The sequence below is a fragment of the Platalea leucorodia genome, assembly GCF_965183815.1.
Source record: "Platalea leucorodia genome assembly, chromosome: W".
In the NCBI taxonomy this organism is placed as follows: domain Eukaryota; kingdom Metazoa; phylum Chordata; class Aves; order Pelecaniformes; family Threskiornithidae; genus Platalea; species Platalea leucorodia.
In genome coordinates, this window is record NC_138859.1 from 4,903,900 (window position 1) to 4,920,168 (window position 16,269).

The 16,269-nt window shown below is 55.8% G+C and overlaps 1 protein-coding gene across 1 annotated transcript; it reads right to left on the reverse strand.

Annotated features, from left to right (window-relative positions):
* Positions 1-9,983: 9,983 nt before the first annotated feature.
* LOC309601708 (C-C motif chemokine 21-like) lies at positions 9,984-11,074 on the reverse strand (the record flags this gene model as incomplete). The annotated part of the gene is given in 4 exon segments (XM_082334873.1): positions 9,984-10,124; positions 10,128-10,155; positions 10,273-10,393; positions 11,008-11,074. Coding segments are annotated over 4 exon segments (357 nt in total).
* Positions 11,075-16,269: the final 5,195 nt, after the last annotated feature.

Genomic DNA, 16,269 nt, shown 5'->3' on the forward strand with positions numbered 1-16,269 from the left:
CTTCCTTTGGCCTGAGTTGCCAACCTCTTCCCATGTTCCCAAGGCACTTTCATCGCATGGGCACTAGGTCAGTTCCTGGCTTTGCACCCGGGGACAAGGGTTTCTTGTGGCCATGGGCTGCCTCACGTCAAGCACCCAACAAATGAATGGGAACTTCAGAGTGTGACTCCATCCTCCCACCTCCACCTTCTAGAGAGGTTCCCAAGGTCATGGTCCCCATGACTTCATGCAGCCCTCAGAGGAATAGCATAAAGCAGAGGAAGCCCACCTTGCCCACTAGGAACCTGGTAGATCAGAATAATAGGGGAAAAAAAAGGATTAGGAAGGACTGCCCCAGGTCATCTAATCCATCCTATGTTGAGCCAGGGCCAGCACTACTTCAAGCTTTCCAACAGGCACTGGTCTAACTGTAAAAGTTTCCAGCAGTGGAGATGTAGCATTTCTTCAGCTGCCTCTTTTTGCTAAATGTAATTTCCCCCTAAAGTCTGACCCCAAGGTCCTCTGTGGTTTCTTGACCTATCAGAAGTAAACTCAGAGAGTACTTTTTTCACTTTCTCTTCGCAGCATCCCTCTGTGCACTTGGAGACCATCTTATCCATTCCTGGAAGCAGGGTAAACCCAAGATCCTTCAGCCTGTGCTTGGAGGCCAGGTCATCCAGACCTCTGACCAAACTCACTGCTGTCCTCGACAACCCTGCCAAGTGGGCGCACACCTTTCCAGAGCCCAGTTGTCCCATTGCCTGCTCTCCTCTGGGACCACCTCTCCCACCAAGACTGACTTAAATAACTCCTGCACTACAGGATCATTCACAAGTGATGCCCAAAATCCTCACTGAACAAAGCTCAGAGATAAATTAAAACAGTTGTCCCTGCAGGATGGAAGGGGACAGAACCTGGATGCAGTGGCAGCAAGCTGCAGGACATGTACCCCCTTGTCCTCATCCCAACAACCGCAATGCAGTCCTTGGCTCTTTGTGGTGCTTTTTTGCTTTAGTCTGCACTAACACAGTTTTAAACACCGGTTCTACAGCACACGAGCATGCCAGGAGATACAAATTTTTGCAACAAGCCACCTGCATTGGCTTTGCTAGCAGCAGGGCTAGTGAACAGTTTAGCTTGAAACCAGGCCAAGGTGGAGAGAGCTTCCCTCCTACCATCCCCTGTCATGCTGCAAAATATCTACTGCTCCTAGTATCTGTGTTGAGATATGGGGCAATGCAATGCAAACAGGGCAGAGCTTCCCTACCCCAAGTGAGAAATGCAGAGCTGAGTGCCAGCATCTCCAGGACCTGCTGCCCTGCCCAGGCCAACCAAATCCCACAGGCTCAGCAAAGAGCCATTGCACAGCACAGACACAGCCTTCGGAAACAGCAGGGATCAACCTGGGATTTCAGCCCAGGCAGGCAATGAAACCCTTGCAGGCTCCAACATCAGGAATTCCCTGGGGTAGCTGGCCTTGGCAGGGGCAGAGAAGGATGCTGGAGCATTGCGCAGTAGCTGGGAAATGAAACCAAGCACTGTGAGAAGAGGGTGAATCTGTAGCCGTAGCGTATCCAGGACACTTCTGCTTTTGTTCTTTGCAATACAGTGACTGTCATCCATCACTGTAAATGCTGACTGGTGCCTTTCCAAAAGCCATGTCAACTAAATAAAAGGTAGGAAACTACAAGTTGCAGGGTCTTTCAAGGAAAACACTTGATTTCTTCACCAAAGACCACCTCAGCGGCTCACAAGACTCACAATAATAAATGCTGGTTTTCTGGAGTATTGTACCCCCAGAGACAGTAGAAAGTCATGGCTTGATAATTTAAACAAGATTAAGGAATGTGCATGTAAACACAGCTGTGTGCTTGCAGTGTGGGGACAGTCAGCACACAGCCCAGCAGAGGTGGGGTTTTCCCAGCCAAAACATTTGCAAGAAAGAAAATCTTGCTTTCTGTGGGAAAGTGGAGAAGAGTGAGATGTGTTTGTGGAAGAGTGGGTGAACCTCCCAAGCCAAGCAGCCGTACCACACCTGGCACATCTGTAGTGACACAACACAGCTGTCAAATCTCTCTGGACAGGCACAGAAGAGCCACCACTCAGGTAAAGCCTGGGGCAGAGGGGTCCAAGGAAACTGGGCAGCAACCGGGCAGCATGGGGCCAAACAGAGAGAGGGAAAGGGAGACCCCAGGATTAGAGGTTTGCACTTGATAGAGCTAAACAAGGATCACAGGAAGAGCTTCCAAGTGTGCCTTGCTGCGAGCAATCTTCTGGCTCTTCCTTTCCACCCCAGATAAGGAAGGCTTTTGCACACTTATGGGTTTAATGCATCCCAGCCAGCCTCGGGCTGCACATCAATTTCCCAAATTCATGAGAAGCTCCAAAATCTTCTCTTCTTGCTGCTGCCCTTCCCTGGTTTTCGCCCCATGGTTGTCCCTCCCATCTACTCCCAAGTAGAGCTAAGGGAGCTCCCAGATCTTCATTAGTCCCCTCCAAGCCCCATCCCTGCAGTCTGAGACAGGTGGTGCCACCTCACCTCAATCTCCTACAGACCTGGCTCTGTTTTGCCATGCAGCCATGCTATTTTGCTAGGGACAGCTGCTCCAGAGCTGGAGGAGAGACAGCCAGCCAGGATCATGTACCTGCCCCAGCCCTGGCTTGGCCCAGGACAGCATCTCCTGTCCTTCACTCTGACAGAGCTGGGGCCTGGCTCACCACCCCCTTGAGAGCCATGAAAGACAAAGACCTGGCAGGGATTTGTGATGAACGGCTGCATTGTTCTGAGGAGGGCACGTGTACTGCTCCCAGAAGAGCTGGGACCCACAGGCTGTGCAGCCACCAAGCAGTCCCTCAAACCCTGATGGAAACAGATAAATCTGCTTCCAACATCCAAGAGATACCAGTACAAGCCCCTTCTCCCCCAGCTTCCCAGGGAACTGGGCCAGGGAACCATGCTCTTTGTCAGGGTAGTCTCTGGCCAAGGATGAACCTGATCTGCCTCAGGCTAAGTCCCTCCTGCAGCCCCTGCCCTGCACAGGGACCTGCACCAGCTGCAGCAGTTCAGCCCAGGTGGAGATCCATGCCTAGCATCCTCCCCCTCCCCAGCCGCGGCCCCTCACAGGTCACCGAGCAAGCAGCAGGAAGGCTTCTGCCAAAGCAAGCACCAGTTATCCTTTCCCACTCACACTGTTTGTCTTGGCCTCTCTTCCCATACCAGCCCTCCTCTTCCTCCTCCTCCTCAGGATTGTATTGCTGGGGCTGTCACTATAGCTAATGAGCTGGGACAGAGCTGGTACGAGGGCTCTGGGAAAGTCACGCCAAGGGACAGCTGAGACCAGGGCATTGCGTGTTCACAGATACCAGGGAGGAGGACGCTGGAGGAGGGAACACCTGAAAAAGAAACCCTGGCCACCAACCAAGGGAGCCAGCAGACCAGGGGAGGAAAAGGTCCAGGGCTAAGCTTGCATTCAACAGGTCTCAGCAAAAGCCATCAGGTGCCTGGGCATCCTCTGGCTTGGATAGCCCAGCCACTGCACCACCGTGGATGCCATCCCCCACAGGGGCTGGTGGCCATGTCCCTCCTGCCTTTGGGAATGGTCTCTGGGCCATCTTACTCCCAGCCTGTGCCCAGGCTTGCTGGCTGGCACCAAAACTGGGCTGGGGACAGCATAAATAATTTACCCATGTGAACAGTCACATTCGACACTGCGGTCTTTGGGGAGGAGAGCATGGTGCCCAGCTGTTGGCCATGCAAATCCCGCTTGAGCATGTTCAGCCCATGCTTCAGCCAAATGGAGCAGTTTTGTTCAAACATCGCATGGCCTGGGTGAAAGGGTAGTTCCCAAGGGGACATAAGTCCATTTTGGGGACAGCAAGACTGTAGTCCCAGTACACAGACCCAGGAAAGCCAGGGCTCAGGAGCAAAATGGCCAGGGACTCTCAGCTCATTGGCGATGAGCGGAAGGAGCTAGTGGGCTGCCCTCCATGACTTGTCCATGGACGTGCCCAGGAGCAGGCATCTTCACCTGCCTCCATTTCCCCAAAAGCTCTTTCTCCTCCCCTGCACCCCAGCTGCTAGCTAGCACTGAGCTGCCAGGGCAATCTGTGGACCCAGTCAGCCACACTATGCCTCAGTTTCCCTTCACCACAAGGACAAAGCTCCCACTCCCACAGCTCTTCAACCATCCCCCACGCTCTCATGGGAGCTGAGAGCTGGGGAGCTCCAGCCCGGCAGCTGTGCTGGTGGGACTGAAGTGGTTTGGGCCCGATGGTGCAATACTCACATGCTTCCTCCCACCCCATCTCTGCAATACAACACCCCGGGGACCTGCTCCGGCAGCCTGGCTGAGCAGCGCAGAGCAGGGCACCCACCTCGCCACGGTGCTGAGAGACTTCCAGGAGAGACCTGCAGTCCAGCTGCAGTAGAAAGTGTTCTTCACCCCTTTGAAAGCCCCTTTCCCCCCCCTTGCACCCCAGCACAGCCCCCTTGCCGCTGCGGCATAGCAGGCAGCACTGGCTGCACGCCTGCCAGCGAGGTGCTGCCTCATCCCCATGCTCCATGTTGGGCTTTGGGCTCAAACACGAGGCAGGCCAACCACCTGCTGGCTTTTCTTTTTATTTAACAAAAATCACAGCAAAATAAAAAAGAGAGAAAAGAAGAAACTTACACTCATAATTGTTGCATCGAACAGATCTAGCAGCAAATACCTGAGCACAGTGTGAATGCTGCTCGTGCGTCCCTGCCCAGGCAGAAGCACGGGGCAGGCTTTGAACACGGTGACAGGCTCAGGGACTGAGAAGGGGGGCAATGTCCCTGAGGAGAGCAGGGGCCGAGGGCAACATCACTGCCCGCTCTGCCACCGCCGTGGCCGACTGTTGCTGGCTGGGCCCGAGGAGCTTTGGGAAGGGGAAGCTGAGCATCAATAACTGGCCTATTTCTGAACCACTGCCCCCGGGGAGTCACTAACACCACGCTGGTGCCCATCAGCCATTTGCATCATGTGGGCAAGGTCATGGCCAAGCGGACACCAGCATTACACTGCAGCATCCACTGGTGCCATGGACACCAGCATTGGCATTACTGGCTCTATTTCCACCTGTGCAAGGAAGGGCAGGAGGGGAAACAGTGCAGGGAAGTCAGGGCTTGAGAGAGGAAGCGTATCAGCCATGCTCTGCCCCGAGGGCATCTAGGTTGTGCTCAGCGAGGGAGCAGCACAGTACACGGCCGGCGAGGTACATCTCCATGTCTCCCTTCCATCCCCACACTGTCCCATCCTGGCAGCCCTTCCCAAGGATGCAGAAAGGTCCAGGCTTGGGCCTGATGATGGAAAGCAAAGGGAACATACCAGTGCTGGAAGTCATGGCTGCTGTGCCGAAGGGAAGGCCGAGACCCCCCCCCCAAACTCATCTTGCAGAACAGTCCATCAACCAGCTTCCAGCCAGGCTGCAAAGGCGGCAGAGGTGAGACTCCAAGCACCCATCGGGCGGAGGCTCCAGTCCAGCAGCTGCCGGCTCAGCCTGTTGCAGGTTGCTTGGTGACACCGAAGACAGAGGGGAGAGAGCAGGCAGGGCTTTGCCCATCCCCATGCACTGGCACGAGTCCTGAGGATGGTCAGCCCTGCAGCTGGAGGTGGAAGCAGGTTGACTCCATGAGCTTCAGATTCACAGCTGGGAGACGTCCCTGCTCCAGGCACCAGGGCTGGCCACAGGCTACTTTGGAGCCTACTCGTCTTGGAGTTTGGCCCAGGGAAGTGAAAACGCAGCTGTGATGAGTGTGATCCTCAGGGCAGGAACCTCCCCAGGGTCTCTTCCCCATGGTCAGGGCAGTCACCAAGGGGCGACCTCCCCTGGCTGAGCTGTGGCAGTGAAGTGGGGACCTGGCAGGGCTTGCAAAGCACCCACCACACTCATCACAAGCCCTTCCTGTGAAGATGCACAAGTTGCAAATGACAAGCTTGCAGGGCAGAAGTGGGGAGGGGTTTGCTCCTGGTGCTGTTTGCTGTGGCACCCATCCAGCTCAGCTCAGGGTGGCACTGGGTGCAGTGGCTTTTCCAGCCTGGCAGAAGGTGGTGACTGGGTGCAACAGCCCCAGGGCCACATTTATTTGGGGTGGAAGAGGGATTGCAGAGGAGACAGACTGGTCCCAGTTGGAGGGAGGAGGGATGGAGACCGAGACAAAGTATCCATGCCTCAATAGAGCATGTCTCAGCTCTTCCCAGCAGCCCGGTCAGACTTGGAAAAGCCTGTTTGGTGGTGAATAAACCCACCCCCGGGCTGATCCCGTTCCTGGTAGCTGCGCTGAGCACAGGGCCAGCTCTTACCTTCCCGGAAGAGCTGGTGTCCAGTTTCTCTTGGAGGCGAACTACCCATGGGGCTGGAGGGGGGGCACAGAGGCGCTTGCCCTCTGTGGTTATGAACCTGCCAGGCCCATGGGGAAAAAAAAACAAGAAGAGATGAGCCGGACACCCCGGGGATGCTCCAGCACAGCCCGAGCTCTCACCCACTGCCTCCCTCACTGCCCTCTACCTCTACCTTGGGATGATTCTTTTCCCTGTCTTTTGTCCCAGGTTTTACCCTCCCAGCAGGTCTGCCCTGCTCTGATTGAGCCTCTGATCTCCAGGATCTCTTCCATATTCCTCCCTAATCCCTTGCTCCCAAACCCAGCTCAACCTCCCTCCTCCACACTGCTCTGCCTCCCTCCCTGCCTCCATACCTCTGCCATCGCTGACCTGGGGCTCTTGTCCCTCAGACATCACCAGCCTGGGGCTCTTACACGGCAGCTGGGATGTCGCAGCCATCCTGCACCAGCTGGAGCCAGTAATCCTGCACTATCCGCCGCTGGGTGGACCTCTCACTCGTCCACAAGCAGCAGTCAAGGATGCTGTTCCCACCGTGCACTGGAGGAGGAATGCACCACGCAGGCTGAAGTTGCTCTCCCCAGGTCGGCTGCACCTTCACCCAGCCTCCCTGGAGGGTGCGCAGGCTGCGGGACCACCCTGGCAGAGCGGGGCGGGATGGTGCCTGCCAGTGATGCCCTCGCACGCTTCCCTGACTGCACATGCAGGCACAAGCTCCAGGAGCCCTTTGCCTCCTTCCCACGGAAAACAAAGGAGGTGAGAAACAGCAGATAGGTGGAGGGCAACCCTTCTGCATGCCTGGGTCCCTCCTTCACCCCCAGGACCAGCGCCGGCCAGCAAGCGGGGCAGGACGGGGGTCTTCACCTGGCTTCAGGATGCTGTGATGCAAATGCTGAAAATGCCTGTTCCCGAGGGGTTGGGAATGACTTTGGCTGTATTTGATGAAGCCATCATTGTTTTTGCAGCTACCCCATCACCAGCCCACCCTGCACTGATCAGTCCTGTGACAGCTGAGGGACATAGCTGTCTGCACTTTGCTGCAGGGTAGAGGAGCTTGGTCACCCTCCAAGGCTGGCAGTGCCCAGGGATGCCTGTAACCCCAGGAAGCAAGGTGTGGTGCAGCACCACAAGGTGTTTGCACTCCCCAGCTCCTTGCAGCAGTGCAGAGGGCCTGGTGTCACCCGCCCAGACAACTGTGACCTGTGCAAAACCTTTCTGCAGTAAAGCTGGAAGCAGTGTGCAAACGCCCATGCATGCGGCACACATGGGGCTGCATCTGTGCATCTGTGTCTGTGCTCATGCGTGCCTTCCTGCACAGGTATCTGTGCCCGAGTGTAGGACAAACTCCAGCGCTCTTCCACAAGCCTTGCTTTTAGGGTAAATTTTAGGGTAAATTAGAGCACCTCTATGTGCATGTTTTTTAACCTGTCTTAGCCTAAGGCCCACCTAGCATTTGAAGGGGAAAAAAACCACCCGTGTGGTGTTTACATTTGCAGCCACGGAGAAACATTTCACATGCCAGCTCGCTCCTGACATCTGCTCGCGCTTTGCTGTTCGTAGTTGCAGACGTATTTGGTTGGGCCTCATTTCTAGGGGGTTTTTGCAATCATTTCACAATCTCCTGACACCATGACCAGCACAACAGAGTCCTGCAGAAAGTAGGGCCAGCCTCACAGCGTCTTGACATGGCATGTCCCCAGCAAACCCAGGGCTGCCTCTGGCGGCGGGCTGCCTCCCACAGCAGCCCTGTCTGACTCCCAGTGCAGGGGTGTCAGTTCCCAGGCCAGAGCACAGCCTCATTAATAACTTGGTTTAATGCTGTTTTCCCAAAGCAGCTGGGAGCACAGAGCCCAGCTGCTGCTTTGAGCAAGTGGTGCTTGTCTGGGGACGGCCAGAGTTGGAGGGACAGGCTCAGCCATGGGCAAAGGACACCGTGTACAAAAACGTTTTATGTCCCCGTGTTTGCTGGCATTTCAGGAACCCTCGGTGGGGACGGCTGAGCAAACAGGATGGCTTCGCATCACTGGGCAACACAGCAATACAGGAGCTGCAAGAGAGGGGACTCGCATGGTCCCCCTCTCCTGTGCCAGCAGCTCCCAGCCCCTGCACCCCCGGAACGCAGTGCCCAGGGGGGCTGCAAGAGCCAAGACCTGGGGGACAGTGTATGGGCAGGAGAGCAGCCCCTCCACTAAGGATGGAGACCCCCCATGCTGTCCTTCCTGCCCCACCAAAGTCCATAACAACAGCCAGAATGAATTTGGTTGTAAAGGATATATTTCATTGCCTCACATCCTGTCCAAAAGCTGGTCTGGCAGATGGCCGCGTGCTCCCATGTGGAGGAGAGGGCAACACAGAGCCAGCTCAGCACCCGTCCCATACTCTAAGCACCACATCTACCCATCTTTTAAATACCTCCAGGGATGGGGACTCAACCACTTCCCTGGGCAGCCTGTGCCAGGGCCTGCCTACCCTTTCAGTGAAGAAGTTTTTCCTAATATCCAATCTAAACCTCCCCTGGCGCAACTTGAGCCCATTTCCTCTCGTCCTATCGCTTGTTTCTTGTGAGAAGAGACCAACCCCCACCTCGCTACAGCCTCCTTTCAGGGAGTTGTAGAGAGCAATAAGGTCTCCCCTCAGCCTCCTCTTCTCCAGGCTAAACAGCCCCAGCTCCCTCAGCCGCTCCTCACCAGACTTGTGCTCCAGACCCTTCCCCAGCTTCGTTGCCCTTCTCTGGCCATGCTCCAGCACCTCCATGTCCTTCTTGTAGTGAGGGGCCCAAAACTGAACACAGGACTCGAGGTGCGGCCTCACCAGTGCCCAGTACAGGGGCACTGTCACCTCCCTGGTCCTGCTGGCCACACTGTTTCTGATACGAGCCAGGATGCCATTGGCCTTCTTGGCCACCTGGGCACATGGCTGGCTCATGTTCAGGCGGCTGTCGACCAACACCCCCAGGCCCTTTCCCACCAGGCAGCTCTCCAGCCACTCCTCCCCCAGCCTGTAGCGTTGCCTGGGGTTGTTGTGACCCAAGTGCAGGACTCGGCACTGAGCCTTGTTGAATCTCATGCAGTTGGCCCCGGCCCAATGATCCAGCCTGTCCAGATCCCTCTGTAGGGCCTTCCTACCCTCCAGCAGATCAACACTCCTGCCCAATTTGGTGTCATCTGCAAACTTACTGAGGGTGCACTTGATCCCCTCGTCCAGATCATTGATAAAGATATTAAACGGGACTGGCCCCAATACTGAGCCCTGGGGAACACCACTTGTGACCAGCCACCAACTGGATTTAACTCCATTCACCACAACTCTTTGGGCCTGGCCAGCCAGCCATTTTTTTACCCAGTGAAGCATATGCCCATCTAAGCCATGAGCAGCCAGTTTCTCCAGGAGAATGCTGCAGGAAATGGTGTCAAAGGCCTTACTAAAGCCCAGGTAGACAACATCCACAGCCTTCCCCTCATCCACTAAGCGGGTCACCTTGTCATAGAAGGAGACCAGGTTGGTCAAGCAGGACCTGCCTTTCATAAACCCATGCTGACTGGGCCTGATCCCCTGGTTGTCCCATACGTGCCACAGGTATGTGCCACTCTCACCCCACTGCTGTGCTGCCCCCTGCTCTCCCCTGCCTAGCTCTTCAGGCCTGACTTAGACCCACTGCTGCTTCTGCCACTTGGGTCTGCCACTGGGATATGGGGACTGTCCCTTCTTCTTGTTCTTCTTGTCCTTCTTGTCCTTCTTGTCCAGGTTCTGCATCAGCTTCTGGACAGCGGGGTCAGTGGGAGAGGCTCAGATTTTCTTGTTCCTCTTGATGGTAAACCTGGGGGTCCAGGCAGAAAGGTTTGCTGGGGGGTGGGCAGGGGGGAGGACATGGGGAGGGAGGGCTTGGCTGGAGCCAAACTGCTCCAGATGGCCCCGACCACAGCGGGGTACTCACACGACAGCACGCAGTAAACATCCCGACTTGGGTCCCTGGAGGCTGTAGGACTTCACCCAGCTGCTGGGGACGACTTTCTGGCTGTTCTTCAGGCAGCAGTCCGAGGCCGAGCTGCCAATGCCTGGGGGCAATGGGGGCATGTGGGATTTCAGACCCTCACCGAGCCAGGGCACCTTCCCAGCCCCAGGGGGAGCACAGCACAGCCAACTGACAGCACAGGGCTTGCTTGGTATCGTTCGCGGGAGAGATGCTGGGGCAGCCACGTGAGGGTGGGAGCTCCCAACCCCAGTGCCCTGTTATAGGTTGGACCCTGCTGCAGGGATATGTGACACCAATTTCACTGCCAGTGGAGGGGAAACTAAGGCAGAGACGGGCTCCTTGCAAAGGGACTGAACCTTGTTCTCCCACCTGTGCCATTCAACTCGGGGTGCTGCTGTCCCTCCAGCCACGTGCACACACACATGCTCCCTCCCTGCCTGCAAAAGCTAAGCAAGCACTGCAAGCCAACGCCACACACCAACCGGGCATGTACATACACACACACACACGCACATCCCCCCTACATATGACTGCACTGCAAACCCAACACCTGCAGCCATGCATGCATGCAAATGCACTGCAAACAATCCCTGTTCACTGCAACCATGCCACCTAGCACCCTGAGCAGACCCCACCGAGCACCCATCCCCTGCCACATCCCACCACAGGTGGGCAGGAGGGCTTCGTGCCCCTCACCTTGAGCCTGAGTGATGAGGAGGGTAGTGGCCAGCAGGAGCAGTGGCAGGAGGAGGCGCAGAGCCATGGTGGGTGCTGTGGGTGCTGAGCTGGGCAAAGCTGGGGAGCAGGACACACACTGCTGTCTTGTGCTGAGGCTGCTCATTTATCTCCAGATGCTTTGCTTTCATTTTCATCCAGCCTGGCAGGCAGCCCACCAGCTGGCCAAGAGCTGGGTGATGGAGAAGCGGGAGGGTGGGGGATTCCTGTAAGTCACAAGCCCCCCTTTATGGACACATCCTGTCTTGTTCCCAGCTGCCCGTCATAGCGCGGGGTGCCAGGTGGGGGGCATGCCAGAGACACAGCCCCTATCACAGCTAAATGAGTCTGTGGGCTTCTGTTTCCTACCAGGTCCCACAACCTGCTGCTACCTGCTCTCGGCAGGTCGGGTGTTGCTGCTTGTCTGTTCCCCAGGCAGGGACCCTGGCGGGTGGCCAAGCTATTAGAGGAACCAAGGAGTCAATCGGTTTTGCTCCCAAGCCAAGCCACCCACCCCACACAGGTGCGAAGGGGCTCTGGGTGACCCCCACATGCCAGCCCCCTGAGCCCCCATCTCTGTCTGGCTGCCTCGGGGACCTCCCCAGACAGCTGAACACATCTGTAGGGCTGGGATGTGCAGGGGCTGGACTGCAAATGGGGCTGGGGAAGATAGCACAGCCCACTGTGCATTGGTGCTGATACCAAATTGTGGGGAGCTGAGGATGAGCAGGGACCTTGACTGGCTGGAGGAACAGGCTGACGGGAACCTCCTGAGGTTCAACACAGACAAGATGCGAAGTCCCACGGGTGAGACGGCGTGACTCGGTGCAGCCAGACAGGCTGGGCATGGCTGGCAAGACAGGGGCTATGCAGAAATGGACCTGGGGTAGCTGAACAGGAGTCCTCAGGGCATCCCTGTGGTGGCAAAGGCCACCCAAAGAGATGACCACATGGCTGGACCAAGCATTGAGCAACCTAGTGTAATGCCGGTCCTGCTCTGAGCATGGGATGGTCAGAGACCTCCACATTTTCACATGAATGCCAGGCGATGGTCCAAGAGACCATCCAAGAGGATGGAGGTTTCACGACCGCTTTGGGCATCCTGTCCCAGTGCTTGAAATGTTCTCATGTGTGTCATGGTTTATCTGATCTGCACCATGCTCTTGTTTTTGCTGTACGTGTTAGACTGGTGTTGGTTTTTGCAGTTTGCTGTGCTCTGCAGTGATTAGTGATGTTTTGCCTGGGAGATTTGTTTTCAAAAAAGGTATATCCATTACAATCACCATCCCTGGTCCCTTTGGGCCAGGTTATAGGGATTAACATTGCAATGAACTCCTCCCCTTGCTCCTAGCCTGGCTAGCAACAGGGGGTTCCTGCTATAGTAATTCCCATAACACGCAACTCAAATCCCGGGTCACAACAATTTAAAGGTATTTCCATTACAGTCTCCACCCCTGGCCCCTTTGGACCAGACCATCGGGCTTAACACTGCAATGGACTCCTCCCCTTGCCCCTGCATCGTCTTGGACTTATCCACAGACTGCAGTCCCTTAGGGGTTTACCTGCTCCAAGTGGAGCCTTATCTATGAGCCACAGTCTCTCCAGGGGTATACCTGCTGTGGCATAAACTTATCCACAGCCACATCACTTAGAGGTGCACCTGCTCCAGTGTGGCCTTACCCATAGCCACAGTCCCTTCAGAAGTAAACTTGCTCCAACATGTCCTTAACAATGGCTGCAGTCCCACCAGGGGCGTACCTGCTCTGGCATGGGCTTATCCACGTCCACAGACGCTTCGGGGTGTCCTGCTCCCGTGTGGACTCATCCACAGGTCACAGTCCCTTCGACTCGAGCTCACACTGGAGTTCCAGCCTGTCCAGTAAAGCAGCACAGAAACAGCAGAGATGCCCTGGCCATCTGCCAGCCCAGGCACATCGCCATTGCTGTTATCAGAATGTTCCCAGGCACAGCACAGTAAGATGATAAGCAGTACAGCAAGCAGCAAAAGCAAAAAGCAGCCACTAACGAGCACTAGACTCTAATATACAGTAAGGCAAGCAAGCCCCATGGCAAGCACAGAAGCCTGCCAATTAATAGCTAAACAGCACTAACAGCTATAAATTCGATCTAGCACATTCCAATTAAATCTGTCATTATCTCAAACCCTTCGTGCCCCACGTTGGGCGCCAAAAAGGACTGTGGTGGTTTAACCCCAGCCAGCAACTAAGCACCACACAGCTGCTCACTCGCTCACTCCCCTCACAATGGGATGGGGGAGAGAATCGGAAGACTAAAAGTGAGAAAACTCGTGGGTTGAGATAAAGACAGTTTAGTAGGTAAAGCAAAAGCCACACATTCAAGCAAAGCAAAACAAGGAATTCATTCACTACTTCCCATCGGCAGGCAGGTGTTCAGCCATCCTCAGGAAAGCAGGGCTCCATCACGTGTAACGGTTACTTGGGAAGACAAACGCCATCACGCCCAATGTCCCCCCCTTCCTCCTTCTTCCCCCAGCTTATATACTGAGCATGATGTCATATGGTATGGAATAGCCCTTGGGCCAGTCTGGGTCAGCTGTCCTGGCTGTGCCCCCTCCCAGCTTCTTGTGCACCGGGCAGAGCATGGGAAGCTGGAAAGTCCTCGACCAGTGTAAGCACTGCTTAGCAACAACTAAAACATCAGTGTGTTATCAATCAACATTATTCTCATTCTAAATCCAAAACACAGCACTATGCCAGCTACTAGGAAGAAAATTAACTCTATCCCAGCTGAAACCAGGACAGTATGGAAAACATTTTCCCCACTATTTAATTGGAATTTCCCTTGATGCATCTTGTGCCACTGCTTCTTGTGCTGCCCCAGGGCCCCTCTGAGAAGAGCCGGTCCCCAGCATCTCTCCAGCCCCCCGGGCAGCCCCCGCCAGCAAGGAACCCCCCTTCGCCATCCCATCCCCAGCTTCACCGCCCCAACACTCACAGCTCCTCCTTGCCCACCATGGCCTCCAGCCCCTCGGCCAGCCCTGCTCTCGCTGCCTATGTTAGCCATGTCCTGAGAGCCCCGACAGGATGCAGAGCCCCAACAGGGTCTCCCCGGTCCTGGTAGGGGCCAAGACCCTTCTCTGACCCTGCTGCCTGCACCCTGGGTTGCAGCCCCAGGACTTTTTTCACCACTTCCTGATAACGACCCTCATAAACAGTTATCAAGGGCAATGAATAACCTGGGGAAGACCAAAGTCCCAGCTGCTGTAGAAAGCAGAGCAGCAATAAGATGCCCAGGCTCTCGCCCCACTCAGCAGGGAGGGGGCAATGCTGGAGTCACGGCGGGGGGGCTCACTAGCAACTGCCCTGCAGCCCTCTCTTGGGCAAAAGGAGTCCAGCAAGCTGCAGCAGCTTGCTGGCTTCCTCCGGGACAAACCAGGTGCCTGGGGCAGCGTGGGATCCAGAGCTGCGCTCCTGGGGCTTCCTCCATCACCCATGCAGAAGAGAAAGGGAGCTCCCATGCTGGGAGGTACCCGTGGGCCCAGTGCCCGGATGGGGGGAGGCAGCTCCCCATGCACTCATGCAGCACCGAGGTCAGTATGGTCTAGGGCAGCAGCTCCTGGGGCATGTAGCAGGCACAGGCCATGGGCAGAAGCGGGTTGCCTGTGGGTGCATCTCCCCAGGGTGTCTGGCAGCACAGGGAATTGGTCCCTGGAGGCATCCTATGCACTGTCACTCATTCCTCCAACCCCAAAGTACCGGTGGCATCAGGACAGGGCAGGAAAAGGAGAGCCATGCTGGCTCATATCGCTTTTCCAGCCCTTACCTTGTGCAACCTCTCCAGGCAGCAGTGCCCAGCTGAGCACCTGGATGAACCCTCGCCCTTGGCACGTCTGGGACTTGCCCAGAGCTTGCCACAGTGTAAATCAGGGCATCAACAGGGTAGGAAGGTAAATCCTCCCCCTCCAGGCTATGCGCATGCCCCTAGCTGCTGCTGGCCCTGCTTTGATGAAGCAAAGTGGTCAGGTCTCAGTGGGATGCCCTGTGCCATGGGGCGTGCCTGGTGGGAGCACCCTAAGGTGTCCCTCCCGGATCCTGCACCCTCCCTGTGGCTTCCCAACTATGAACTGAGAACCAGCCGGGAGCTGGGACAAGCAGGGACATCCCCTGTGACAGCCGCCAGGAGAGGCTGCGTCCTCCTGGCTGCCGCCTGCTTTGCCTTGTTCTGCTGTGAACATCATGGTTTGGTCTCCATCCTCACTGGGTGTCCTTTTGACAGGGAGTAAACTCCAAACCATTATCCCTGGGCTGTTTGTCCCTTGCAGATTCAGAAGAAGATGGCCAGTGTGACCTCAGTGGAGGCGGTGGCAAGAGGGGACGTGATGTCCCAGGATCCTGCACCCCACCCCAGGAAGGCTCGAGCACCACTCGCTCCCGTGCAACACTTCTGGGCCTCTGAGGGTTGGGTGTGAGGCTCCTTTCTGGGCAGCTCTGGCCATGAGTTTTACGGCTGCCTGGAACCTCTCCAAAGGATTGATTTACTGTAATACCTCTGGAAAGCAACTTTTGTGATTGCTAGCCTGGAGATCTCAAGCTGGATTTAAACAACAGGATCCTAAAGAGGCCATGAATAATTGAACCTAATAAATATTAATAACTCGCCTGCATGGTGGCAGGGCATGTAATTGCAAGGAGCATTCTGGAAGCACGGCTCTGCAGGCAAGCGTGTGCTCGCGGCAGTGCCGGAGCAGAGCCTGGTTAACACTGATGTAGAGCCATGTGTGGCCGCCTCCCCTGGGGTTAGTGGCCAGGGGCAGGGAGTGCTGGCCACCATGTGAGTATTTAGATTTCCTCAGTGGGCCTCTCTCTCCCATGAGCTTGTTTCCTGTTGAACCCAAGTTCTTTTGTCAGGGATGTTCTCTGCCTCATCCCTCAAGCACCCTGGAGGACCTGGGACGCTCCCTTCAGAAAGTCTTGCCTGCCCTCATGTACAAGCCAGATGGTGGTATGTCCTATATTGGAGTTGTCCTGCGGATGCTTCCTGCTCTTTGTTGCCAAGGACTGAGTGGCCTGTTTGTGGCCAGACTTCATACAGGACTGTCCCATGCATCATAAAAACTGATGCACTGCAAAATCCATCTCCCAGGGCCAAGTGATAGCAAGAAGGCACAGTCTAAACTTTGTATGACCCAACAAGTCCTCCAAAGTTTGGGTGCAAGTGAGTGTGGATGAGTGAAGACATGAATGAGGGATGGGATATCCTGGT